The 27,755-nt window shown below is 41.0% G+C and overlaps 1 protein-coding gene across 1 annotated transcript; it reads right to left on the bottom strand.

Annotated features, from left to right (window-relative positions):
• Positions 1-6,258: 6,258 nt before the first annotated feature.
• Positions 6,259-26,971, bottom strand: kcnc4 (potassium voltage-gated channel, Shaw-related subfamily, member 4). Its single transcript, XM_070910130.1, has 4 exons — positions 26,363-26,971; positions 11,331-12,267; positions 10,585-10,761; positions 6,259-6,326 (listed from the first exon to the last, which is right to left on the bottom strand). The coding sequence occupies exons 1-4, from the start codon at positions 26,969-26,971 to the stop codon at positions 6,259-6,261; spliced, it is 1,791 nt and encodes a 596-aa protein (XP_070766231.1).
• Positions 26,972-27,755: the final 784 nt, after the last annotated feature.

Genomic DNA, 27,755 nt, shown 5'->3' with positions numbered 1-27,755 from the left:
ACAATGTTTTAGGGACATTGCTGCATTGCCATATCTCTGCACTTAACGCGAGAACAATGTTGTTATTGCTGGTATGAATGATGGCCCAAATTATTTAAATATGCTCTAACAAACCGTAATTATTAATAACCTATAATTGTACGTCAGGGCAGTGCTAAAAAAACACTTCAATTCAGGTTCTTCTCTTATGTAAGCTAGACAGCCAGATAGCTAGCAAGACAGATACGATGAATGGGTGGACATCAAATATCCATCAACATACCTGATCGATATAGATAAATATTTAAATATTTATTTCTCTTTTTGATATTTTTTCCTTTAGTATCTATGGATTATAGACTGGAAATAGGGTATAGAAAAAACATGGGGCCTCACGGCCATGACAGCTTTCTAGAAATACCATATTGGCCCAAATATTAATAATTATTAATCTAATGTCCTTTAGAGTCCAGTTCAAACTACAGGAGTTTCTGACAGCTCTTGCGTCCACGGCAGGAACTCACCGGGGACCAATTCATCTGTCAAGCAGCTGAGAGTTACAGATGAGGAGCTCAAAAAGTCTGAGAAATGTTTACCGCCATCCGACTGTTTCCAAGAGCCTGACAGGAGAGTGTGTGATTTAATGAATCTACACAAATGTGGGATTTACGATTCACTTTAATGGAAGTATATGTTTTACTTTTACGTCTTATAATCAGGGTCGTCAAATATTCAGGCCAATACGAAAATGTCTTCCCCATGCGATTCTGACCTGAGTGTATTATATGACTATCAATCTGTGAAAATCGTGAGAATTGAGAATTGTGAGAGCGGTGAGCTCAGTCCAAAAATAACATGACACGAGATCTTCTGCTCCCTGTAATTGACGGTGGTGGAGAGCTCCTGAGGCTCCACATCCACTCAAGCTCTGAAGGCTAATAGAGGTTAGCTCTCCAAGTGGGGACGACCCTTGAACTCTGAAAGTGGAGAGATGAAAGGGAAAGAAAAAAAACAGAACCCCAAAGCTCCATCTGCATAGCAACCACATTGTGCTGCGGTGTCCTCCCTCCTCTCATCTGTCCCTGGAGGCTGCTGGAACTGGACTTACCAAAGCCTGTCAGTACTGTCAGACGGGGTCAAAACTGCATAGGATTCGGACATGTTTGATGTGACGTCGCAGTAGCTTTACTGTTGCTGGATTGTAATTTTTAACATTCAACTTTAAATCTTAAATTGAAGAGGAGAAGTAAAAGTCAGAGTCTTATCCTGGATTGAAAATATCATCTGATTCATAATAGAAAAACAACCATGTTGTTGCAAACAGATGAATGGAGTCTTGTATCCTAAAAGAAATGACATGCACAAAGTGAGTTCAATACAATGGTCCAAATCTCACTTTGCACGTATTTTAATCTTCCACACGCTCTGCAGGCCCCAACTATCCAATAATAATATATAATTTATATGTTACATGAAAGCTCCTTATGTCTTATGAATAGTGGAAAGTCCTCATTGCCTGTTATAGCCCACCCTCTAAATTACATCCTCATAAAGCCATAAATAAGTGAAAGTTTGTTATTCCACCAGGCAAGATAAGATGTCAAGATGGTCCCTTTTCCACAGGGTCGCACCAGCAATAATGAAATGGTGAAATGGCTCAGCCTTTCTCCATGGAAACTGTGTTCAATATTGTCATGACAACCTTCAGAGGGGAAAAAAAAATACAACAAGGACTGAGGGGAAACGATGAAAGGGAATAATCAAGGATGACAGGACAAGCCCTGACAGATTCTCTCTCTCAAGTTCCAGCTCCGACTCTTTCTCCTCCAGCCCTGAGCTCATCTTGTTTCATGAATCACGGCACCGCAAATCTGTCAATCATCTTTCCTCCGAGCCCCGTGAGCGGGAGATGCTGCTTCACTAATGGAGTTATTCAGGTGTGGAAAACTATCAGCTACTAGCATGATGGCTGCTTTTGTGTTGATAGAGTCATCAAAATATGGCATTCAACCAAATCAAAGGATCCAGCTGGTCAATTATCACCTCTGAGCACAGAGACCTACACAGGTTTAAAGAGGACTGTTAAGGTGGTATTTCCCTCTGGAGTTAGAGAAATAATTTGCGTTGTATTTCATCCACTGTGCGGATGTTGCAGTGGTGTTAAAACCAGGTGATTATGATGATACCTGTGATGTATGACCATGACATTCAAATAACAATAAAGCAAAAATGAGGTACATTAAAAGGCCAGATTGGCAGAACATACTGAGCGGCAAAACATTTTCATCATTTATTCATCAATTACCACCCAACATCCACTGTATGGAAAACTTAATTGCAACAAAGCATTTAAGGCTGGTGCTTTATTTGAAATGGCAGCCTGAACCACGACACATTCAGTGTCCTGAAAACAGGGTCGTTTTTTGGATTGTTTCTCTAATGAGAAAATATTGAGACATTAATGTAAAGTTGACACAACACAACTAAAATAAAATAAACTAAAAGATTTGATTTCATTTAGCAAAGGAGAAGGCTGCAAAATCCATGTCACTCAAATTTCCAGTGAATTAAAGGGTCAGTTCATCCACTTTACAAAAAACAACAACAAAAAACATATTTTCTCACTCTCACAGATATTTTTTGTTTTATTTGCCCACGTTTTAAAATATTCACCTCTTAAATTTCTACATGCACCCCAATACAATGGAGGTGAATGGAATTTTGTTTGTGGTGCCCACAGTACTTATAATGAAAACGCACATTAATCAACATTTCTGTAAATGTGCCTGGCTAATTGTCAACTGCAGTCCTTTGGCAATTTGTTCTAAAAACCAATGAAGTTACAGGTTAAGAGATACAAACGTAAGATAACAAAATGCCAAAAATGACGGCAAAAAAGTAACAACGCCAGTACGCAAAGCACATTGTATCTAAATTATTGTTGCACCAGTTTTTGCTGCTTCCTGTTGATCTGCAATCAAATCCCAAATTAACCCCAAATAGTGGTTGTGAGTAATGGGGACCCATATCTGGAAAGAGATGCTTTTGTAAATGTAACTTTTCAATACTGTGAGCTCTTCAAATTCCATTCACCTTTATTGTGTTGATGTGTAAACAGAAACCTATATTTCATAACCTGGAGAAACAAATCCAAAACCGTCTGCATGACTAGCCTCAAGATTTAAGTGAGGAGATGAGTGACCTGTCCCTTTAAATCCTGAGATTTAATGCATCTCACACCTCAAGCAAAATGCACTTGTCACACAAATGCATCACAACATATATGCAGATTCAGGTTTTGAGATGTCGTCACATGAACAGATGCAATTCATGCACACAACTCCAATAACTTGCCACTTTGTGGAGATGAGCTGAATATTTCTCTGTACATCCTTCCTCAAGTTAACAGTTAACATCAGTGCAGTCAAATACTGTGTGTGTGTGTGTGTGTGTGAGAGAGAGAGGCAGAATAAGAGCGTCTTCTCATCTCGTCGCTCTGCTTCTATCTGACCAATCACTCTCTCAGTCCACATTCAGCTTTGGTAGAACACTGTCTGCTTTTGTATGAACACATGGCGTCTGCTTTCATATTCATTCAGCCTTGATGGTTTAGACTCACCCATGACATCTTGCCCCCCATCCCCCTCCTCCCTTCATCACCACAGTGCACTACACAATACATCCCTAAACATCAAAACGTTCCTCATGGGCAACAACATTAATGATGATCCCGCTGAGCTGAGGTGTGTGAGGATGTGTGTGTGTGTGAGAGAGAGAGTGCTGTTTCTTTGCGTGTGAAAGACAGAGGGAGGGGGGAGACGGAGGCAGCCGAGCAGTAATTAGTGTTGCCTGTCATCCCAAGTCTCCATGGAGATGCGTTCTGTATGCCATCTACACCTTCGGTACATAATCATGGAGGCACAGGAGAGCAGGAGGTGCAGCTGTGACTGCCGTTACACCACTTTGAGCAAGCACAAGATCAAACACCAGACTACGCTTGTGTCACCACTATAAATAGCGGTACAGTAGATGACGCAGCAGCAGCAGCAGCAGCAGCAGCAGCATTATACAGCCGCAAACTGTGCAGGTAATGGGAAAAAATGCAGATTCCATAATGCAAGCTGTGAGAGCAAAAAAAAAAAAAAAAAAAAACAGAATATACATAAACGACAAGATTTCATCTTCTACACCAGGGGGGAAATGGATTTTATTTCTATTTCTGCATAGAAACACATGCCTACATGATACAACAACACACACTCGCACACACACACACACACACACACACACACAACATCTGACAGTTGGACTGGGTTAAAATCCGTCACAGTCACATATACAATCCATAACGGGGAGATATGAAACCGGTGTGCTGTGTGCTTCTCCATCACATTTGAGTATATACAACAGGGAAAACAGGAAATGAAGCTATAAAGGTGAATTATCAAAATAATAGTCTTTCATTATTGGTTAACAGCTATTTCATGGTGCATGTCATATACAGAGGAGAAATTAGTTGAAGGAATGATCCAGAATACTGTACTGTGCTACATACGTACAACTGTGCTTATACATAATTACAGACCCGTGGGTCAGCATGGAAACGAAGCAAATGAAGATGAAATGAACTTTCCCTTTGTTTATTAAACATAAGGCCACTATGGTAGACCATGAGGAATATATTATAAGTCACGAGTGAAAGAAACCACACTCCTCCTCCTACTTCTTTCTCTCTCTCCGTGGAAACATGTAACAGGGTTTCTACAGATCCGACACAACCAGACGTGTTAAGGAACAAATCTAATTACATTACTGCACACACTTAAGCTCCATTACTCAACATGAGGCACAAGTGGAAGTGATGGCATTGCACTGTATGTATTTATTTATTTATTTATTTATTTATTTATTTTACTAACGATGGTACTGAAAACTACCACGTGATCTAAGAGTCTACATTTGATCCGGACTCAACCAGTAATGATGCATCAACTGTATACGGCTAATGTAATAGACAATACTGCTCCACTGATTTCTCTTTTTTTCTTTTGTTAAACTCTCTTATTGTACAAGGATTTACAAACAACGTCTTGCCCGAGCAGCATTCATACCACGCGTGTGTCTCGACAAAATATCTGCACGTTGTGGTCAGTGTTAAAAAGCAGTGGCACGACAGAAGGCAGAGACCGCATGATCAACAAAGAAGTCTGGGTCCGTTTTTGACGAGCATCAAACAATGATTTCAAGTTTTCATCTAATCCTAGTTCACAGTAACAGTTTCGCTGTACAAACCCATATTTACAAGTGTCTGGGTGTTCTTACTCGACAGTTAACAACATTTATGGATATAAGACATTAATCCAAATGATGATGAACTTTTGTTTTTTTTAGTTCCAAAAAGAGCTCAAACTGTTTCTGTACATACTACTCCAAACATGAAAAAAACAATAAGAAAATAAGAATCACACTAACAAATGCAACATTTCATTAGCAAATATGGTTAAAACAGATGTCACTTCAGATTAAAGAAAACTTCAAATCTGAAGTCTTCCTCTAAAACATGAAATATTCATGACTGAATAAGCAACAGTCAAACTGACCAATAACTAATAAGGTAGTTATTATTTATTGAGAGTTTATGACCCCAAAATTCTGCTATTCTGCTTCATCAGGACTGTGTGAGTGTGGTTTGATAAGATTTGATTAACAGAGACAGTAAAATCTTGATTGGAGCACGGACTTATATGACATCACCTTTTTCCAACTGAGCCGCGCCCACTTCAAACCAATGAGAAGAGCACAGAGAAAAAGAAAAGTGAAATAACCAAAACCGTTGCTGTATTTGGCAGAAACGTGTGTGTTCATGTTGGACTCCATTAGTCATAACAAGAAGTTAATCGAGAAAATACGTTTTCAAGACCTTGAAGACCTTTATGTCCACTAAAGGATAAGCATATTAATGATAGCCAGTTATTTAAGTACATCTTACAATGGACTTAAAATCTTTTAGTTTATCCAGCAAACTGGATCATGCAATACATGCAGAATGTTTTGTAACATGTAAATGAGTGTACATATGGTAAATCTGCTATGCAGCTGATTTTGTACCACAGGGTTTTGGATGTATGACAGAGACCAAAAAAAAACATCTCGTCTTGAATAAAAAGAATTCGGTCTGCAGTTCATTCAGGAAGGAAAACAAAGCCGGGAAAAAGCCTCTACTCAGCACGTGCTCCACCGCAGGTCCGTGCTCTTTCTCCTTTTCATAGGTAATCAGCATCAGGTCAGAGTGGTGACCTCCGGCTGAGCGTAGTTTCCAGTGGCAGCGAGGATGTCTTTGCAGCCCTCTGTGAGGAAACACGAACAACAGAAATACAACGAAACATGGTGACTTATGATATGAGCACGAAAGACCTAGAAAATAGACCTGGAGTCGAAAAGCTTTTGACGTAGTGTAATGAAATATCTCTGCTGACCCTGTTTGGGCTGTGAAGCCGTCACAGCAGCTAAAATGCAATCAATGAAAAAATTGTTTCTTGAGCCCGAGGTGGCATCTTCAAATCGTTTGTTTTGTCTGACGAACAGTTCAAACCCCAAATTGATCCTAAAACTTGAGAAGCAGAAATCAGTGAATGTTTGTCTAAACTGATTCAGCGATTATCAGAATTGTTTTGTCAAAAAAATTTTGTTTAACAAGTAATAGATTGACTAATATTTTAGCTCTACTCCACAGATAGTGAAATCCATCAGATCTGAACTTCAGAGGCCAGCAGGAGGCTTTTGCTTTGACCACCCATGTTGTTAATGGAAACCTATTAGTCGCAATCATCCAGAGGAGTCACTCAGGAGCGTGGAGGCTCATCCCAGCTCAGAAGCCTTTTCTCCGCTCGCCTGTATATCCGCCTGCTGCTTCCTCTTACCAGCACTTGAATGCTTTGCCACAACATTATGCACTCATCATAAGGAAACAAGCTGCCGGTTGTCACATCGCTGAGACAATGCACTTTCGACCAGTGCAGCATTTGCTTTTTGTATGTACAAAATGTGACAGCGAGTGCTAACACTGTCACAGGCTCCCTGTGACGACCTTAATCACTTCAAATCCACCAGCATTTTGTTCCCACTGCAGGTGGTGGGGGGGGGGGGCGCATTTCCTGTCACTGATAACCATCTGAGCATCTTCAGACCTGCATCCATCTGTCCTTTTCTCTGTTTCCTGCCGTACTGCTCTGGTGAAATATTATCCATACCTTATATCCTGTAACCGTGGAATTAACCTAACAACATCCCCTATGGGCATAGCTCTGAGCAGAGCCACTGTGCCATAATCGATCTCCATCTAACCAACTCAAAATGGCTGCAATCACAAAGGCCAGCCTTTTGCATGTTGGACAAAAACAAGGAGCTTTTGATTTTGAACTCTGCCACAACAGTTTTTAACACAGTTAGGAAACAGAGAAAGTCCACTTGAACCCTTTTTGCAGGTAATGTGCACTAAAATGTGTTGCTTATGTGTGATATTCCCCTGTAATAGACTGGGATGTCATTATCCACATACTCACCAGACACAGGGCTCAGGATTGAATTACCCCCTCCTCCCTCTCTCTCTCAAAGATTAGTTTTGAGGTGTTCTGGCTTTACTCAGCTTTCCATTGTTTTGGGGGGGGTTTGTCTCTGCAATCAGAGGAAAGCTAGCTTGGCAATTTTATGAGCTGACCAGATAATTTAGCGTAATATTAGAGAAATCAGAGTGAAGGCAGGCTGGGGACAATTTGTGTCTCTCTGAATCTGTTTTTGTCGTTCCCACTGTGACTGTGAGGCTGTTTTAAATGTTATATTAACAGATGAACATCCCTGCTTCTCACGTATTTGACAGATATAACTGAGGCTGTGTGGGTTTCTTTCCTTTTTCGTCTGCATGTGACACAATGCCATTAACCTACACCAATCTACAACACTCAACAGATTCAGGGATTGGCGAGGCTTTCAGGAAACAAGTTCAAATACAATTTCTTGTAATGGGCTGTCGGAAAAAAGCGAGGGTATGTACTCTCATAGGCGCCAAGCTACAGTAAGTGCCCCATTTATGTGTTGGGTTTTTTTCTCGACAATGATGTGCTAATGAGCTTTGGTAGAAAAATTTATCTCAGTAAAGTGCAATTTTGCAGGAAAACACCTTCAGTGTTGTTGTGCTGTTTGCAGACAAGAGTCAGGATGTCGACTGGGTGGGATGTGTGCTCAGGATGTCAGGAATGGATCCATGACTGCCAAATATAGAGCCTCTTCTCACAAGGGGCTTTTGGGTACTTTGGGAAGCTCAGATGTGAGATCCAGCTGCCATTCAAGCAGCAGGAGATTGCAGGCTGACAGCGGATGTCAATTGATAGGATTAAATGGAACTTCGCCGTCTTCTTTGTACCCATGTTACCTGTTTCAGACAGATCTTAAAATAGTCAAAATTACAGCAACTTACATTACAAACACTTCTACTTGAACCTGAACGTATGTACTTGAGTATGTAAGTCGTTTTCTTACATATTTAGACAGGTTGGTACCTTATGTTACTATACTAACCCTGACCTAGCAGTGCTCTGTGAAGACGATTATTCAAGAAAAGCTCTTTCAGAGTGCACACAGACAGATAGATGATGCAATTAGTGTTACAAAGCTGTCCCATTGATTTCCTTTTGATCGGTCCTGTGAATAATGATTTAAAACTGCCTTTAGGAGGTTGGAGGTTGCAAGACAGATGATAGAAGTTGGGAAGTACACTGGAGTTTTCTCTCACCTTTCAATGAGCAAACTCAAACCTTGTTGTGTTAATCCAGTGTATGCCAGTCCACCAGACTGTCATGCACTGTATTCTTTTTAGCCATGCTAGCAGCACGGCTCTAGGGATGTCGACCAGTGATCTGTTCAGACTGAAATATCTCAACAACAATAGGATGGCTCGCCATGACATTTTGTACAGACAGTCATGTGCCCCAGAGGATAAATCCTACTGATTTTGGTGATCCTCTATTGCCATCATCGGGTTAAAACTTTTAAATTGTCCAATACCTGCAAAGCTAATGTCATTCAAATCAACCTCAGCTGTACTTTGTGTTTAGTGGTATCAGCAAATGTTAGTATGCTAACACACTAAACTAACATGATGAATATGCTAAACATTATATCTGCTAAACATGTTTTACATTAGGTGGGTCTCCATCTGCCTGTTTTTATCCATTTTCACATATTTCACTTTCACACTGAGTGAAAAATTCAAAATATTCCCAAAAAGTTTTTACACTTGGCTGAAAAAGTTGATAGTCGATAATAGCAAAATGCTTTTTTTTTACTGCCACTCTTCATTCCATCCAATTGCACCCCTCTTTTCCTGCAATGGCTTAATGGCACCCGAATGGAAAATTAGCGCCACCAGCTGAATATCTCGACAAACCAATTCCTAATTTAAAACACCCATTAATACGCATTTTCTTTGGCAAATTTTTGGTTAAAATGTGCGGTACATTTGGATGGAAACCAAGCTATTACACGCCTGTTAGCATGCTGATGTTAGCATTTAGCTCTAGCGCTACCTAAGTACAGCCTCACAGAGCCTTTTGAAGTTTGTAGCTGAAGTTGAGTGGGATTTCACTCCTTTTTAAATAATTTTTTATCAACACTGAGATGATTATAATATATCACATAAAATAATACTTAGTTATAATAACAATGATAATAATAATAATAATAATTAATTGTAATATCTTAACATTTGGATGGATTATCACAACACTTGGTCCCCAGAGGATGAATTATTTTTACTTTGATCCCCTGACTTCTCATTTAGTCCCATCAATGTCTCAAAATGTGTAACTGTCCTACGTTTGTTCATGATGGGATTCAGTGCCTCTAAAACTAATAACAGAATGCACACTGTGTAGAGGATTAAGCTGTCTTATTGCGTTAACAACATGTAGCTAAAAACATGGTCCACTACTGGTAAGGAACTAAGAATAGCAACATTTTCTCTCAATTTTGTCATCCATCCATCAACTGTGTTTTCTGGTGTGTAATTACAGCATGGGCTGCAAGCCTGGCTGTAGACTTTCAGTCCTGTTAAACCTCCTGACAGCTGGAGAGGGAAAAGAATTATAACTACAGTATGAAGTCCATAGTTCATGTGAGGCTAGTTTGAGTGGGTCAGTCGGTCTAAGAAATAGATATCATCTATGCACTGCGCAATGTTAATTAGTGAACTTTAGAGGAGCTGGTAGGCAGCTTTTTTTTTTTACCTTTGGACAGAGCCAGGCTAGTTTCTTCCTGTGTCAGGTCCAGGCTAGGCTAACCGTGTCCTGCCTGTAGCTTCATATTTAGCATTCAGGATTTTCTTGAATACACACAATACATCTTCATCATACATCAGCAACATACATCTTGGAACTTCAATTCCCAGAGAGCACCAGTGGAGGAAACACACACAATACCTGACAACATACCTACAGAACCAAATTAGAATTTTCTCAAATAAGTGAACTGAAACCACAGTAAAGCTACAATGCAGCAAGCATGCAGTGCAATGAGTATATTCAAGTATGTTCAGATATGTATGTAACTTACCAGTATGGTCGTTGGGGTCTCCAGGGGTTAGGAGGAAGCAGGTGGCCTCTTTCTTAGTCTTGTCTCGCCCTCGGGAGCACCGCAGGGACCACTTTTCACTCGGGGACAGCGGCTGGGTCAGGCTGCAGCCTTCCTCCTCTGAAAGGGCCACATTTGCATCCCCGTTCTGTTTGGAGTCTGACAGGAAGACAAAAACACACGGCATCGTAAATGCCAAAGCTTATACTGAGACTGCCCCAAGGGCCCAGACAAAGTCAGAGGTATATTGCATAAAATCTGTATTTTTCTGTGATGAAATTCAATTTGACTGAGATGTTATAAGCAGTAATTTGATCCCGGTGTGTTACTGTCTTTATGACTAAACGCGGTTCATCTGTCAGGCACACTCTGAGAAGCCACAGCCACAACTACAAGAAATACAGTGGCTCTTCATGTTACTGCACTCAAATATTTATCACTGATTAAATGTACAGGTTAAACAAAATAATCTTTACAATAAAGAGTACCATTAGCTTAAAGTTCACCCAAATTATAAATAAAGAAATTTCTAACTTATCTCTAGTGGTATTTAGCCATGCAGATAGTTTTGGTTTTATTTTGAGAGATTCCACAAGATCTCTGCTAAATACAATGGAGGTGAATGGAATTGAATGAAACTATCTGCATGGTGAGATACCATAAAAGGTAAGTGAGTTTTTTCTGTAATTTGGGTGAACTGATCCTTTAATATTGCATTGCAGCCTGACCTGAGCGGTTCCTGCTGACGCTCTCCTCAGCAGCCAGCGGACACGTGTCGCTCTGAGTGCTGTCTCTGTGCGAGTTTGTTTCCGACTTCCCAAACGAGGCTGAGTCAGTCGGAGCGTCTGGGTTCGGGTTGTGCTTCTTCTTCTTTTTTGGCAGCTTCTGTTTGGCCATGGCCAGCGAGTAGTACATCCCAAAGTTATTGACGATGACGGGGACCGGCATGGCGATGGTCAAAACCCCGGCCAGCGCACAGAGAGCCCCCACCATCATGCCCAGCCACGTCTTTGGGTACATGTCTCCGTAGCCCAGCGTCGTCATGGTGACCACCGCCCACCAGAAGCTAATGGGGATGTTCTTGAAGTGTGTGTGGTTGGAGCCTGTGGGGTCGTCGGGGCTGGCTCCAATGCGCTCAGCGTAGTATATCATGGTGGCGAAGATGAGCACTCCCAGTGCCAAGAAGATGATGAGAAGGAGGAATTCATTGACGCTGGCCCTCAGCGTGTGGCCCAGCACACGCAGGCCTACAAAGTGCCGTGTCAGCTTGAAGATCCGGAGGATCCGAACAAACCGCACCACACGGAGGAAGCCCAGCACATCACTGGCAGCTTTGGATGACAGACCGCTCAGGCCCATCTCCAGATAGAACGGCAGAATGGCCACAAAGTCAATGATGTTGAGCGTGTTCTTGATGAAGAACACCTTGTCTGGGCAGCAGATGATGCGCACCAGGAATTCAAATGTGAACCAGACCACACAGACACCCTCCACTATGGTGAGGATGGGCTTGGTCACCATCTCCCTCCTCTCCACTAACTGTGTGACGTTGCCCACGACAACTTTCTCCGTCCAGTTGCGCAGTTCATTGAAGGCTTGATGGGTCTCCAGGCAGAAGGTGGTGATGGACACCAGGATGAAAAAGAGAGAGGCAAATGCCACTCCCTGGATGAGACAGATAAAACAATTAATCAACACAATTGAATGTCTTCCCACAAATGAATAAGCAATCAATACTGTGTTCATTATATCAAGTATTGTTTTAGAGCTTCCATTAAAACCTTTGTCTGCATGACGTGTGCCTATTTTTCAATCCATGCCATATGTAATTATAATTTAAGACTTCTTTTTATCTACAAACTTTATAGTATCACCAATAAAAAGACACGGACGTGCCAATCAAGTCTGTAAAGCTGCATGTTTTGAGGGATTCTTTTCTGGTGAATGCAGCGAGTGTCAGGTGATTGACAGTGAGCAAAGACTAAAATAATGAACACACTGATATGAGAACACTTAAGTCAGGCACAAAGAAATATGATAAGACTCTAAATTCGACAACATCAAAGTAAGAATGGACGTTTATTGTGATGGATCGTTGTCTGTGAAGTTAGTTTTGAGCGTACAAGAATTTATGGCAGCAAAAAGCTTCATCTGAAGGGGAGAAAATGAGCCCTACTATCTCTAACTATGCTGACTGTGTGCAGAAACCAGCCAGAATGCAATGCCAATATACAAAATATCAATAATACAAAAGAAAAGAGGCTACCCAGACCACTGTGACACACTTTCACCCACCTACCCATGACAAATACTAGTATTGTTCTTTAAAATGGAGCAGCAGGTGTCCCCAGTGGGAAAGAAAAATATACATCTTAATTTGACCAACATTGGATAATTGCAGCAACAAGCAAAGTGGGAACAACTGATTGGCTCAGTCAGTCTTTGAGAGAAATTATTTCAGTATAGGTATAGTGTTTTTAAGTAGCGTATTTTGCAAATAAAAAGGTCTTTATAAGGTCCAGACAGTGAGATTTTTTTATATCTGATTGATATTGCCATCCCTATACCATGCCACTATAATAGCTGAATATGAAAAGTTCAGTCAGTCACATAAATAGGAAAGTATTTTATATTATTAATTTATACCAATCATGTAGCCAAGGTGGAACCCAAAAAAACATCAAACATAATTTTTTTTTTCTACCTCCACTACGCCTCCTCATGACATCCTATTACCTGCCAGGAAATATTCATTGTTGTGATTGCCCACTGCCACTCTAGTTTGAAGATTAGTGACTGAAGATATCTTCTTCTTCTTCTTTTTTTTTTTTTTATATCAAAAGGCACTTTGTCCGCAGGAGAGCCAGGACAATGTTCTCTGAGAAAACAGACCAATTTCAAACCAATTATGCCCATGAACGCAGAGACTGAATCACGCTGAGAGGAAACGTGATTCCATTAACATGGGCCCTGCCAGCCGCAGACAGCAGGGGGCGCTCACACGGCGGCCACGAGGGGAGGAGAGGGAAGTGAAAAGACGAGCAGAGCCTGCCGGCACAAGGAATAAAGAGGGAGAGATTCTGGACAATGAGCTGAGTCATGAAAGACTTACTATTTATCACGTTTCACGTTGAGTGAAACATTGCTCTCAGTCCTCCATATAATATAAACACATTATGATATAATACAAGTGATCTGTCTCAAAAATACAAACCCAATTGAAATGGCGAGTGAGTCAAACCACTTTTGCACATCACATCATCAATTGAACAATATGACTGCAGGGCATTCACCTGAGCACAATGGCCGTGCCTGTGTTTGTCTTAACATTGTGTGCTAACTCATACCCGATCTGTCTATACTGTTTACTAAAGCCTGGACAAATTGTAATGCCTCTCCAACCTTTCTAATCTTCCAGCTGGATAAATATGTACCTGTGCCTTGCATGCACTTAGCTATTTTCTCCCTCCGGGAGCCTCTCACATATCATTTGGCTTTATAGTGTTTGGGTCTGTGATTAGAAAAAACAAATAAAGCATATAATGTCCAATGGGGACATTATTAATTGTGGAACAAACAAAATAAATAAGAACTGGACAGTTTAGTGAGTTGGAAGAACAGCAGCTCATGTACTAAACAGCAAAAACTGCACATATAAATATAAAGAAATGTAAATATTCCATGTAATGCATGTCTGTTTACATCTCTATTGTGCACCCAGATAATGTGCAGCTCTCTACCATGGCAACCTTCCTCAGCTTTGTCCCTGCAGAGCTCTGAGGCGCTCACAGATCTGATCCCAAGAGGACGAGGACTGAGACACGCGATGAGAGGGAACGCCATGAAGCCTCAACTCTGCCCCAGGAGGAGCTCAGAGTTCCCCCTGTTGCATGGACAACATGATTTTCCCCGAAGGATCAAGGTTAACTATGTGTGTGTGTTACAGGGCTGAGTCACGGGGTATATCACAACAAGCCAAACAGCATAGAAACAGCATAGAAACTAAATTCAAGTCTTCTGAATTGTGGTCGAGTAGAAGTATAAAGTAGCAGAAAGTAGAAATACTCAAGTGCCTCAAAATTGTAATTGAGTCGACATACATGTTGTGCATATTCCAAAATGTAAAAACACGTTTATTTAAACGATTTATTATTTATCATTAGGTCTTATTGAATCTTTAAATCCTGCATCACTGAAAAAGACTGCAGATTTTTGTCTTCCCTTCATCTGAAAATGTGTTTCTGTAACACTGAATTTAACAGCCTTTATTTACCCGAAAATTAATCAAGTACTAATTTACATGCACTCACAGTTTCTCAAACACACAGAGAAATGCAAAATATGTTTTCATTGTGTCCTCTCATCCATGATTTCCTATTGGAAAGCTACCCAGACAAAAGAGCTGCAGACAGCGCCGGATAATTAAGGGGGTGTCCACCAAACGAGAGGGTTAAGCCTCTGTTGAAGCACCTCAGCAAGACAATTTCCAAAGTCAATTAATAAAAAATGGCCCCAGCTTTTCATCAGTCCTCTCCGGACTTCTTCACTGGTTGCATGATAGACCTGAATAATAACCTGAAAAGCGAAAAGAGCTGAATAACTGGTCAGACATATACCGATCAGCACCACCCCCTCCTTTACTGTGTGTAATTATGACTGAAGAAAAGTATATTTAATTTTACCCATTTTCTCCCAATTTGTTGAGCACAACTCCCTGTATGCACTGCAGTACTCGTCACTGCAGCACTGTTGGACACAGTGTAGACAGACAGGTGCCACCTCTGTGACACAGCGGCGTAGACAGCCACTTCTTTTTGCCTGCCAGCGACATGTGGGATGATACCCTACCTGTTGCACCTCCCACCCCCCAAACATCCAGTAGGTTGAAGCCTTGTCACTTTCCCTTTGCGAACACACCCAATTGTGTTTGAATGCACAACCAAACAAAGATTACAGAGAGTCTCTGTAGATGTGAGCGACACTTACAGTCTTACACCACTTTATTTAACACAAAGTGCTGTAAATGTTGTGAACAATGCCCAGGTATAAGAACTGCAAGAGACTGTTTGGGATGTCTTAGTGTTCCTTAATGTGTTTTAAGTTACTGTATTCGAGATCTGAATGCATTGTACCAAAAAGAAATCAATGAAATTGCTATAATCATGCATCATTGATCCAGAGTTGAACTGACTTATGCTTATGTGACTTAGTTAAACATTAAGCGCATTTTGGGCTTTCCTCTTTCTGCCATCCTGAGGTTTTTCCCTCGTTGCACTGTATAGTTAGTGTAGTTAGACACATTAGGTCTTTCACCCATTTCTAGCCTCACTGCAGTGGGATGTTTGGCCTAATGTGTGCTATGACCTATGACCTCTGTCGGGGATCTTCACCACTTAAAAAACATGGCCACTGTTGGGCTATACGAGATGTAACTCACTGTCATATTGGTGTAGTTAATTATAATTTGTTGAGTTGATGATGATCTCATGATGATCACATGTTGTGTGCGTCATCTCATCTGTTTAATGATAAATGTCACTGTGGCATAACATGAAAGGAGCATGTTCCACTTTAGTCCTGCGTTATAAAAATGACTCCGGCACAGACGAATACATTCTCAATGAATGACTGGATACTTAAATGCAGCACTGAAAGCAAATGAATGTGTATCTTTGAAAGTAACAAAAACCTACAAACAAATTACATTTTAATAAGTTAAATTATTTGCTGACCTAGTTTTCCACATAATTTGGCAGCTGTGTGTCTCTGTTTCCCATGTAGTGACTGTGAATGACATCTTGACAAAGTACCAAAATGTGTTATTAGGTGTTTATCAGGCATGTCTGGCTATAAAAAGGACAACAGTAATCACTCTGGTAACATTTTGGAAAATTCTGTTTGATTCAAAAGGCAACCTGGAATTATCACCTGTGTGTTTCTGCATGTGTGTGTGTGTGTATGCGAGTGTGTGTAAATGTGTACTTCTATGGAGCAACAAGTAGGTTCAGTTTATACAAAAGCCTTAATACATGCGTCCAGTTTACATTTTTACACACATCCTCATGGGGTACAGTTTTAACTGAATATACGTTTCATCATCAATCAGATCTCTGTATTGGTCTAATGCACCTTTTCAGAATTTATTCATTAATCACCTTGGTGAGCATAAATCTTCTTGCAGCCGAACACGTCATCACACAGAAAGGGGGTCCCACACTGAGCTTCGGTATGGCAACTAACCAGCAGCCACCAATAAGAAACTGCGAGTCCTGCTGCTGTTCAGATGCTTGTGATGAGCCCAACAGGCCCTGACAGCGTTCAGTTTACTCAAATGCCAAACGGTTTATCCCAGAACTAAACAGAGCTCGGTATCTGCAGCCAGGGGCACCTCTGCGGGGAAGGTGCTGTAGGTCCAGAGTACAGTTTGCTCGACTCATAAAAGGCTCAAAACAGTCTAACGATAACATGACACAGCTTGACCTCACACCTGTGTGTGTGTGCCTGTAGGTGGATGCATGACTGCCACTTCTCTTGCCGAAAGTACTTTTGTCTGTTTGTGAAGTGTTTGTCTCTTTGGCTGTTTGTGTTTTATTTTTTGCATGTCTGCCAGTCTTTGTCTTGTCCAATAAATCTTGCAGCATTTAAATGTGTCTGTGCAGTTTATTTAAGGCCTGACACAAAGGGAGACCACAACATTGTGTTTACAGCTCAGCAGTGGAAACTTTAAACACAGTCACAGTGTTGGAGCGATTGCCATAATGTCTCTTTGCCACCACAGAGTGTTTCTATGTTGGTCTGCTGAGCCTGCTGATGTTATACAAGCGAGAATCATTATGAGGCCAGATAACGTTAACACAGAGCTTTTATTTTTATTCCCTGGGAACTTAAATGTAGCTTCTACAATCTTTCTGAGAGTTAACGCTGATACAAGCAGTATAAAACATAATTTATATTATGTATTTGTTATTTGTACCCTGTATATCTTTTCTACTTATTTCTGTCCAGTTACCTCCTTCCTCTATGGTCTGTTTCTTGTTCTGTTTTAATGGTAAATTCCCCTCCTGGGATCAATATTTACACTACTCACAAAAAGTTAGGGATATTCGACTTTCGGGTGAAATTTATGGAAAATGTAAAAAGTTCATGCTACAGTGATATTATATCATGAAAGTAGGGCATTTAAGTAGAAGCATGCAATGGTAATTTCTTCATCTCATTCCTCATTTCTGCTCAATGTGAATCGACTTCATGTGAAAGCTGAATATCCCTAACTTTTTGTGAGTAGTGTATATCTTTGATTTTCCTACAGTACATTTAATGGACTACTCTTTTGTGCAATTACGAGGTACACGTACTTTACATGAGTGTTTCCATTTGTTGCTACTGTGTCAGAGGCAAATATTTACATTTTTATTCTACTACATTTGTTTGACAGCTACAGTTAGTAAGCCTGATAATCAGACTGAATGGCCGTCATGTTTCACTTCATTCATTCTATTTAAATCGCTGTAGGCAACAGAACCATCTACATCTGCTGATGAAGACTGTGAGATCCGATTGAAAGCTCATGGAAAAGGGACTAGTAATAAATATCTCCACTAGCACCATCTGCAACAATAAACTACTACTACTTTCACATTAACGTGTATGATTCTTAAAGCTGGACTCTCACTTTTACTTAAACCTGCAGCAACTGATTTTTTGAGGGTCTGCAGAAACAAGCTGTAAACACAACACTGACATATTATCACCTTATAAAGTGGTTATAGCGAACTTGTTAGCATACAGCTGTCTATTTACACATCCAGCAGAGACGGAAAGAGTAAGAGCAAAATTTGCATTAATTTGGAGTCATGTTTGTGTCAACCTGGTGAATGCAAGTCTAATATTCACTCCCTTTTGGCTCTGTGTTTGGTCTCCACTAACTCCTAAATGTTCACCAGCTAGTTGTTAACTTTGTCTGTCTGCTCTTTGGAGCTGAGCAGGTAGTGTATGGGGAGTTTTTAAGAGCTTTTTCGCTGAACATAACGCTGTGAGAACAGTGAAAGTGAACCAAAACAGTAAAGTTGCAGACCGGACAGCCAATGTGTTAAAAGATGCTCCGTAGAGCTGATGGAAACGGCAGAGTTGGTGATATCTGTCAGTTGGTCACTGTTAACAACACTTTCACATTACACATTTGATCCATTGTTAATACCAAAATATTGATAATAGCAGCTTTAAGTAAACGATCTGAACACTTATTCCATCACTTCTTTTTCAATTAAAAAGCTCCAGTAAATCTTACAAGTGAAATAATGAATGATTTATATGAATGATGATATAAAAGTCACTAAAGAGCACTATACCTACAGAAGTGTAGTGCAGCATTTGAGGATATGTAATGGTGCCAAAAAGACATCAATCCAAGGTCATCAGGTGTCAATGTGCAGACAGTGCAGAGGTCCCCCAAGGGGACAGCTGCCCGGTCCCAGCTGGGAAAATCAGAGCGGGAGGGAGCGAGACAGGAAGCAGGCTGTGCGTCAGTGTGCAGCAGCTGGGGAGTCCCGTCACAGCCATCACCTCCAGCTGTTCAGCATCACGCTCTGTTACTAACACGGACATGCTACATGCAAGAACCACAACGAGGAGCCTTCTGAGCAGTCAACAGCTGCAAAGACAATGAAAGCAGCCACTTCGGGTGTTTTCTTAGAATCCATGTCACGCTGATTCGTGTCTGAGAGTCAGTTCACCTGAGGACGGAGGAGAACTAATGCCCACTACTCTCCTGTAATCTATACCGTGGTATAAAACAATATTAGAGGAGGTAGAACACAATTCCAAGTTTTGACTCCATGCTACTGAAGGGCATTAAGTCATTTACAGCTTTAATCCCCCTTAATCGTCGATCAATGAACTGCAGCACAGAAAGGACTTCACTTACAGTCCAACATAAAGATCAGTGGTGAAGACCCTCCTACACAGAACAGAACATCTTATTAATGAGGAGGAGGATAGAGAGAGGGGGAACTCCTGGCCCAACAATAACAATGATAATGAGAAAGCTTAAGACCAGAATGGGCACTTCTACATCATCGGAGACAACCAGGGAAAGATCAGGCCATCCACATCCGATACCAGAGACCATTTTTGAACAGGGACAGTGGTTACAATCTCCATGTGACCGTCTGTTATGAAGTGACCATACTTGAGAGGACGATTGAGCCATCACCATGACAACTGAGCATACTCTATCCTGATGAAATAATGGGGGAAAAAAGCCAAAAAAAACGAACCTTGAGCTGCAACTTTATGTCTGTTATGTATGTTTTTGACTTTTTGTCAAAATCCAAAGATATCCACTGAAGAGGTTTCACTGTGTGTCTCATGGCCACCCTCAAAGTTGCAGGTGTGTCCAGTGGCATCAGAGTCTCAGTATGTAGAAACATAATCACTGAATATTCAGCACTGATCATCAGAGCCTTTCTAATCTAGTGAGCCAGTAAAAATACTGACAGCACTTGATGTGCAGTTGTATTAAGTTAAAAGAGGGGAACACATCACTGATAATTGCTCTTTGGTTTACGTGGAAGTAAGATGCTATTTTCAGTACATGTATTTATGGATTTTTTTTGTCTGCAACAAAAATTCTGAAACTCTGTGCAGACTTTGTAATGCAATCGCTCATCTCACAGCAACACAGCTATTTTCAGCAAGCAGCTTAGAACCGAGCAGAATAAACAACCAACATAATCACACAGGATTACATCCCTTTTTCACTTAGAGTTCAGTGTTATAAAAGTCTCCTTAACGAGGCGGCGCTGCTTTGATGATGTGTGAAAAATCAAATCCTATGTTCCATTCACAGAGCAGCAGAGAAAGGTGTCAGTGCTGAGGAAGCCGGGCCCAGAGGAATAAGAGGTTTTGCTCAAAACGCTCCTTTATTATTTATCAGCTGGGTGTCACACTTAAGACTAAATGTGAGGTGTGAGAATAACTTTCATAATCAGCAATGAACAAAGCAACTTACTGATATTCACCAATATCCTTTTTTAAATCAATGTTAATTGCTTTCTTGAACATCACCTCAGCCCTAAATGCAGAAGTCAGGTTTTGATGAAGATGCGGTGACACTATTTCTGCAAAGTGAATACAATAATATGATCCCATGAAGACAAAGTTCAGATGTCAATATTTAATTTTTATTAGCGTTAGACTTTCCACCCAACATTAACATTTTTAAAATGCATTAATATCAGTAAAATGATGGCTAATAAGGCATGAATTATATCTGTATCTAATCTATAAATAATAATTAAACAAGGATGAACGTCTACATGTCTAATTTGACAATTAACAAATCAAAAATCATGCAAAGGTGTCTAAACCTTGATACGTCTGAATGTAAACGTCAATCAATAAACAATGTATATTTAAAATTGCCAAATAGATTGGTTAATGGAAATTTAGAGTCTAGATAATCAAACCGCAAGTATTCCACATCAGTCAATGCCTTGGTCTCACAACAAAGACAAATTGATTTCTTTCTCTACGTGGGATAAAATGCGCTGCTATTTTCTGTGGGAAAAGCTGTTTTAATTGCTCACCACTGATAACAAGTTGCAGACCATTACCACAGCAGTGATTAATTACAGGCAGCAATCAATGAAATATTGCATTAGGGAAGACAGAATAAAGTTATCAGGTCTGAGCTTAATGTTAATGTCAAGTCTAATTGTAACGTGTTACAAAACTGAGATTACAAAGCCTGGTACACTATCAGCGTCTCCAGGTGTTAAGCTAAAATAACACTGTCATTAATAAGGCATTAATTCTAATTAACTGCATGTTTATTTCTACAGTATTACTATTTGAGCATTGTTATTATTTTGGCTCTGTGCTCCAGTAATTTGGTTTAAAAGTGAAACAATCACTATGAGGTTAATGTTCTGACTTTCAGCTTTAAAGGTCTTCGAAAGCATTCGTCCATATTTGGTGAACAGTGTCGACATTGTAGCCCTTTTAATACTTTGATTTAGGACACTGCAGCAGATATGTGATCCTAAATATGCAGACGAGGCAGCCCAAGAGGTTTTATGGCCAAACAGGAATGTTTTTGACTGGCCAAGTCAGTCACCTGACCTCAATCCATGTGAATATGTGTCCAAATCTGGCATAGCATCAGCAGGAAGATACAAGTCTGCTGATGTCTCTGAGTCATAAACTTCAGTCAATCATTGACTTGAAAGGATTTACAACCAAATATTAATTATCATGACTTAAGATTAAGGTTATTTTAATTTGTCCAGTTACTTTGTCCCCTAAAATTGAAGGATTGTGGAGTCTATGGCTCTATGGCACAGAGCCGCTTTGAGCTAAATGCTAATGTGAGTGTGCTATCATGCTCAAAGTGGCAATGCTAACATGCTGATGTTTAGCAAGTATAATGTTTACTTACGTCATTGTCACCCTCTTAGTTTAGCGTGTTAGCATGCTAACAGAAAGTAGGGTTAGGGTTAGGGTTAGGGTTAGGGTTGATGAGAATGTCAATAGTTTTGCAAATATGTTATTCAGCCTTAGGGGAACACGAATATCTCTAACACATTTAATGGCAATTCATAAAACAGTTGAGACATTTCACTCAAAATCACAAAGTCACAACCTTATGGTGGCGCTAGATGGAAAGTCAGGGGATCACCAAAGTCAGTAGGATACATCCTCTGTGGACCATGAAACTCACAAATCTTATTTGGGGTGGGATCATGAATCGGTTAGAAATTGTCCAATCCATTGGAAATGTTTGCCTCCGAGCTTATCAGTTCCTTTTATTGACATGTTTTTTCTGACAGTTGCTCACTGCAAAACAATAATGTCAAACTCATGCGTCTGCGCTGCTGGAAACAATAAGGAGTCATGAAGGAGAAGAAGAAACGGTCCAAAGCGTGGCTTCATTTCACAAAGGAAGATCACAACAGTGCTAGTTGTAATGTCTGTAAAATTATCATCTCAAGTGAGGGTGGAAATATGCTGAAACGTCTTTCTACGCAACATGGGCTTAAATTCCAGGAATGCCTTGTATTTGACACTGAGTGCCACTGCTTCCCAACCGAGCAGCACGCCCGTTACCAAGGGTAAATATCGTAAGTTATAATAACATTAGCGCCACACGGTCAGGCTTAGCAGATTTCTTCTTTGACTAAGAAAACCTAAATGAAATGAATGCTGTGAGTGATGCCAGAATCAGTGTACAGGCCTCATGAGCTGCACCTCCAGTCTCGGTTGATATTGAGGATGTGGATGTTGCTTAAACGATGGACAGATTAACTTTCCTCCGGCTTTCAAGAATCACATTACTTGTGATGGGCTCAGAGGCTCTTTGAAATAAAAAGGCCATAAAGGTAACGTGAGTCCCTCAAAATGCACTCTGCATCCTTTCAGAAAGCACACAGAGCAAACATACGTACATGAATCAGCTGGAGAGGAAATGGACAAAGACCATTACGACTGGGTCAATATGGATCCTCCCTCACTCATTCTTATTGCACACTTCCAGAACAATTCACATCTCCACTGCTGGGTTTTTTTAATGTTTTTTTTTTGTAGAACTTCCCAAATCCCAATTGATTCATTTACAAATATTCAGTGGTGAGAGACATGATAAACTGGCAGGCACAGCGCGGTCATCTTCAGATGGCACCAGCGCAGTGGCAGCTGTGACTCAGAGATGTCGGCTGTTCTACGGTGACAGCCTGCAAATGCCACCTGGACAAGAAGCTAAAATAAACACTATTTGTGGTGTGACTGGCATGCGAGGCTCTGAGTCGACCACTCAGCTCCACCAACAGGCAAACACAAAGTAGAGAGAGCATCAACCTCTCTCTTTACGGACGAAATGTATTTTTCTTTTTGATCGATGAAAGCTCCTGGCAAGTCCTGCTATAGTGACACTCGATACTTGCTTTAACGTTTACTTCACTAAGCACTCTGCTGCTTTTGTTGCAAAGCCATTAGGCATAGCATATTTTCAAACGCTTACAGCCGGCAGATATCCCCTGTGGAAGAAATGAGAGCAAATTGATTTTAATTTACAAAATAAACAACATTTATTTAATCGATACACCAGACAGAAGTGGATCTTGTTCATTATGATAAAATGAAAAACTGAGATAACTTTCTGGGAGTTTTGTAGATGTTAAAATCATGAATTTCTTTGTCAAACCCTGAAGCTGTTAATTCTTAATGTTATAAATTGGTGATTAGTTTATTTTTGTCTTGCCTGTATGTGTATTTAGACCCCATTCTTCTGTTTAATATACGCTATGATTTACTGTACATGGATGTACACTCCTGCAGCCTTTTCAAACACTCGTGTTTTGAGGACCTTTGAGTGCAAACCTTGAACAGGATGTGTGGGAACACTTCAGCATCGCTGTATTTTTGTCATGAAACAGCATTTTCTCTATTTACAGCAATTTTTGGTACAATTTCATAACATATATTTAAGTGAGAACTGAAACATTTAGTTGTCTGGAGAGAGTGCCGGCCTAGAAAAAAAGTAATTATAAATAAATACATTTGTTATGGTTTATAACTATTAGCAACAAAACAAATGTGTGGAGTGACAGGTAAGAAGCTGAATTTAGTACAAAGACACACTACATTAACCCTGATGTTCTGTTTGGGGTCCTGAATGTCCCATGACGTTATGACTTCTCCTACTTTTATGAGTTGTTTATAAACATAATGTTGAACTGATTACATGTTTCAGAAGTCCGCTACAGAAACATAAATATGTTGGTTAAATATATTGGATTTTCATATGCTCTTTATCTGTGACTGGTATTGAGAGTTTGACACAGCACTACACCTCCCAGAGTTCAAGTACTGTACATCTATTTGGATTTGTGTTGTTGGAGTTTGTTCATAGGAGGTCTAACAGGTTAGACCTCTCTGGGGTTGAACTGACCCCTGACATGAGTTACTACGAAGGATAAAATACTGTAGATTTCTGTCTGTGAATGTGTTTTTGTGCAAGCCCACATTATGGCAAAGGGAGGGGTTACAACTTTTCTACATATTGCGTTTTAATAAGGTCAGAGTAAAACAATATAGAAAACAATATATTTCAAGAAAAGAAAATTGGTTGATTTCGCAATTATGGGCAGTAAAATGCTGCTATATCAGCCTCCACTCTTCTGGGAAGGATTATGGAATCTGTCTGCAGGGATTTGCTCCCATTCAGCCACAACAGTATTACTGAGGTCCACCACTGATGCTGAGCAATAAGGTCTGGTTCACAGTCGGCGTTCCAGGTCATCTAAAAGGTGTTGGATGGGGTTGAGGTCAGGGCACTGTGCAGGCCAGTCAACCTGTTCCACACCAAACTGGGGAAACAATTTATTTATGGACTTGGCTTTGTGCACAAGGACACTGTCATGTTGAAACAGGAAAGGGTCTTGTTGCCACAATGTTGGATTTTTCTTAAGCACCATTGTATGCTGTAGCATGAAGATGCCCCTTACAATGCACATGTGTAATCTTAATATCTCAGAAACGATGTTCTAACACAATCAAATCTTTGTTGAATTTATGTTGACTTTTCTTCTGGGTGGGAAACCACTTGTCAGAGTGGCTGCATTGTTTGGATATTATAGTATAATTTTGTATTTAGTTCTCTTTGTTTCAGTTGTTGAATCACTTTTCCCACATCAGTAATAATAATCAGCCATTTGTGTTTTTACATTGTAAAAAAAAAGTGTTACATTCACGATATTAGCCAACTCAAACAAATGAGCATAATTTATCATACAGCAGTATGTTTTTTTCCTTTAACTCTCTGTTTAAAAACAAGACAAAGTGATATAGAGGATGTTCATTGTGCGTCTCTTTTTTAGGATTCAATCCTGAGTTGATGTGTGGGTGAGTCTGTTCCCAGAAAGACAGTCAATGAAACAGATGCCAAAATATGAACTGTGGCCAGAAAGCAGACGTGTCCTAAAAAAAACAACAAAAAAAACCCAAACACTTTTCTCATACAAAGAATCTCATCAAGCCTCAACTCAACGCGCCAAAAACTTCCTAGAATTGTTTCAAACTCCAGCAAATCAAGCGAGTGCTCGAAATTAACAGGGACAGTCACATGGATGCCAGGAGGGAAAAGTGCAGATATTAATGTGAAATGCATGAAAAGTGTCATCACTCACAACATTGAAAACGTTTTCATTGAGTTATTGAGTTGGTAGATTTTACCACTTAACAACAAACAACAGTAACATTTCAGGCCACTGAGGAGTAAACTGAAACCTGGACACCGGTCCACTTGACTATTCAGACTGTTGCTATTATTTCAGATGTTTCTATTGTTTTATGGTGTCCTTGTGATCTTATGTACCCAGGAGGGCTGAGAAAGCAGTATTGATATTGAGTGAAATAAAGTAAATCGAAATTGAATTGAGCTGCTGGCCCTTCAGACAGTGAGATACAGGCTACAAGTTAGGCTAAAACACAACTGATGCAGAGAAATCCCAATTGTGAGGGGTGAATGATAAAAACCTCGACGTGAAAAGTGTAAATACAAACGCAGATGGTTCACACACAGAGACTTTACATTGTACCTGTGCCTGCTGCAGCCTGACTGGCTGAGCCTTGTGGGGACACCTGTTGATCAGGACATGTGCGCCTTTTTTTCCTACATGGAAAATCACTTGAAGGCTTTATGGTCTCACACTGACTCACTGTGCCCACTAAAGCGCTCAGAGGAGAAAACACCTGGTGAACTCACCCTGGCTGCTCTGGACGAGTACGGGTCGTCAAACAAGGCCCAGATCTTCGGCTGCCAAATTTCGCAGCAGCCCCTCGACCTGTCGGGACAGTCCTCGATGCCGAACCGCCTAGGCATTTCTCTGTCGTCGTCAGTGTCCTCCGGGTCCTGCGGTTCAAATATATCCAGGGCCTCCTCCGCGTCCCGGTGCTGCCGGTAGGTCATCCAGCAGCACGGCTCCACGTCGGTCTCGTCAATCCCCCAGAACGCCAGCTCCTCCTCGAAGAGCGGCCCGCAGACGTCGGCCGGGCAGTGCAGCTTGCCGGTGCGATAGTAGTTCAGCACGTAGGCGAAGATGCCCGGGTGTCTGTCAAAGAAGAACTCGGTGGCACTCGGGGGCGCAGCGTCCGAGCTGACCTGCGTGTCCGGGTCTGCCAGCCACGCCAGGCGGGTCCCCGGCAGGGTCCTGAGGGTGCTCTTGTAGGTTTCATGTCGAGTGCCGCCCACGTTGATGATGATTTTGTCCGAGTCTTCTCCTCTGGCCATCTCCTCCTTCAGACATGATTTGGACGAAGGTTTGTTGCCTGACTTGCGCCCTCGGTAAGACGAAACACACACCGAGCTTATCATTTAGAAGCAGGGGTTGTCCACTTGTAGAAAGAAAATTAGAAATGTAGCGCAAAGTGCGCCCTCATTTCAGACCCCAGTCCTTAAAATGGTCCGTGTGTCTCATTTATCCAAACAAAAACAGCCTAATGGTCCAGACAGCGACAAAGTGATAAAAACCACCTGTTACAACAACTCTGCCTGGTGTCGCAACAAGCCGCAGGTGGACAGACTCACTGCATGTGGTTTCAAATGTCTTCGTCGAATAGATTGCACATTGTGACTTTAATTGATTCTTCCAGATGTTGCACTTATTTCCCGCTCATGAACAAAAGGTTGTTGCCAATGATAAATATATATACAGATATATCGGCTAATTACGCACGGTAGCACGGGCCTGTAGGATGAACCACTTAACCTGAAGTAATGTGGCACTCTTCGCCCCTTTGTTGACAAATCTTATCCAAATTCTGCAACGCCGAAATCCACAACTATTCCTGACAACTTTTCTCTTCTCCGCACAAGAGGAGGAAGCCCGAGAATGATCCAGTCGCGCGTTGAATCACGCTCTGAGACATCCCTCCAGTTCTTCCTGCTGAAAAACGACGCTCAGCTCGCGTGCCAGATGTGGGGTTGTTTTCCAGCTGGGGGATCTGTTGCTTCTCCACAAGTAGCCGATCTTCCCTTAGCGACGCAGCCCGGTTGGATGGTGCGTTCAACAACAGGCTCGACGGTTTAACTCTTTGGCTGCTGGCGGAGGTTGGCGCATTATTGAACCACTCCCTCTAATTAGACCGAGAGGATGGGC

This window comes from Enoplosus armatus, chromosome 8 (genome assembly GCF_043641665.1).
Source record: "Enoplosus armatus isolate fEnoArm2 chromosome 8, fEnoArm2.hap1, whole genome shotgun sequence".
NCBI classification, from domain to species: Eukaryota; Metazoa; Chordata; class Actinopteri; order Centrarchiformes; family Enoplosidae; genus Enoplosus; species Enoplosus armatus.
The sequence above is the reverse complement of the archived record's forward strand: the minus strand, read 5'-3'. Positions and strand labels throughout refer to the sequence as shown.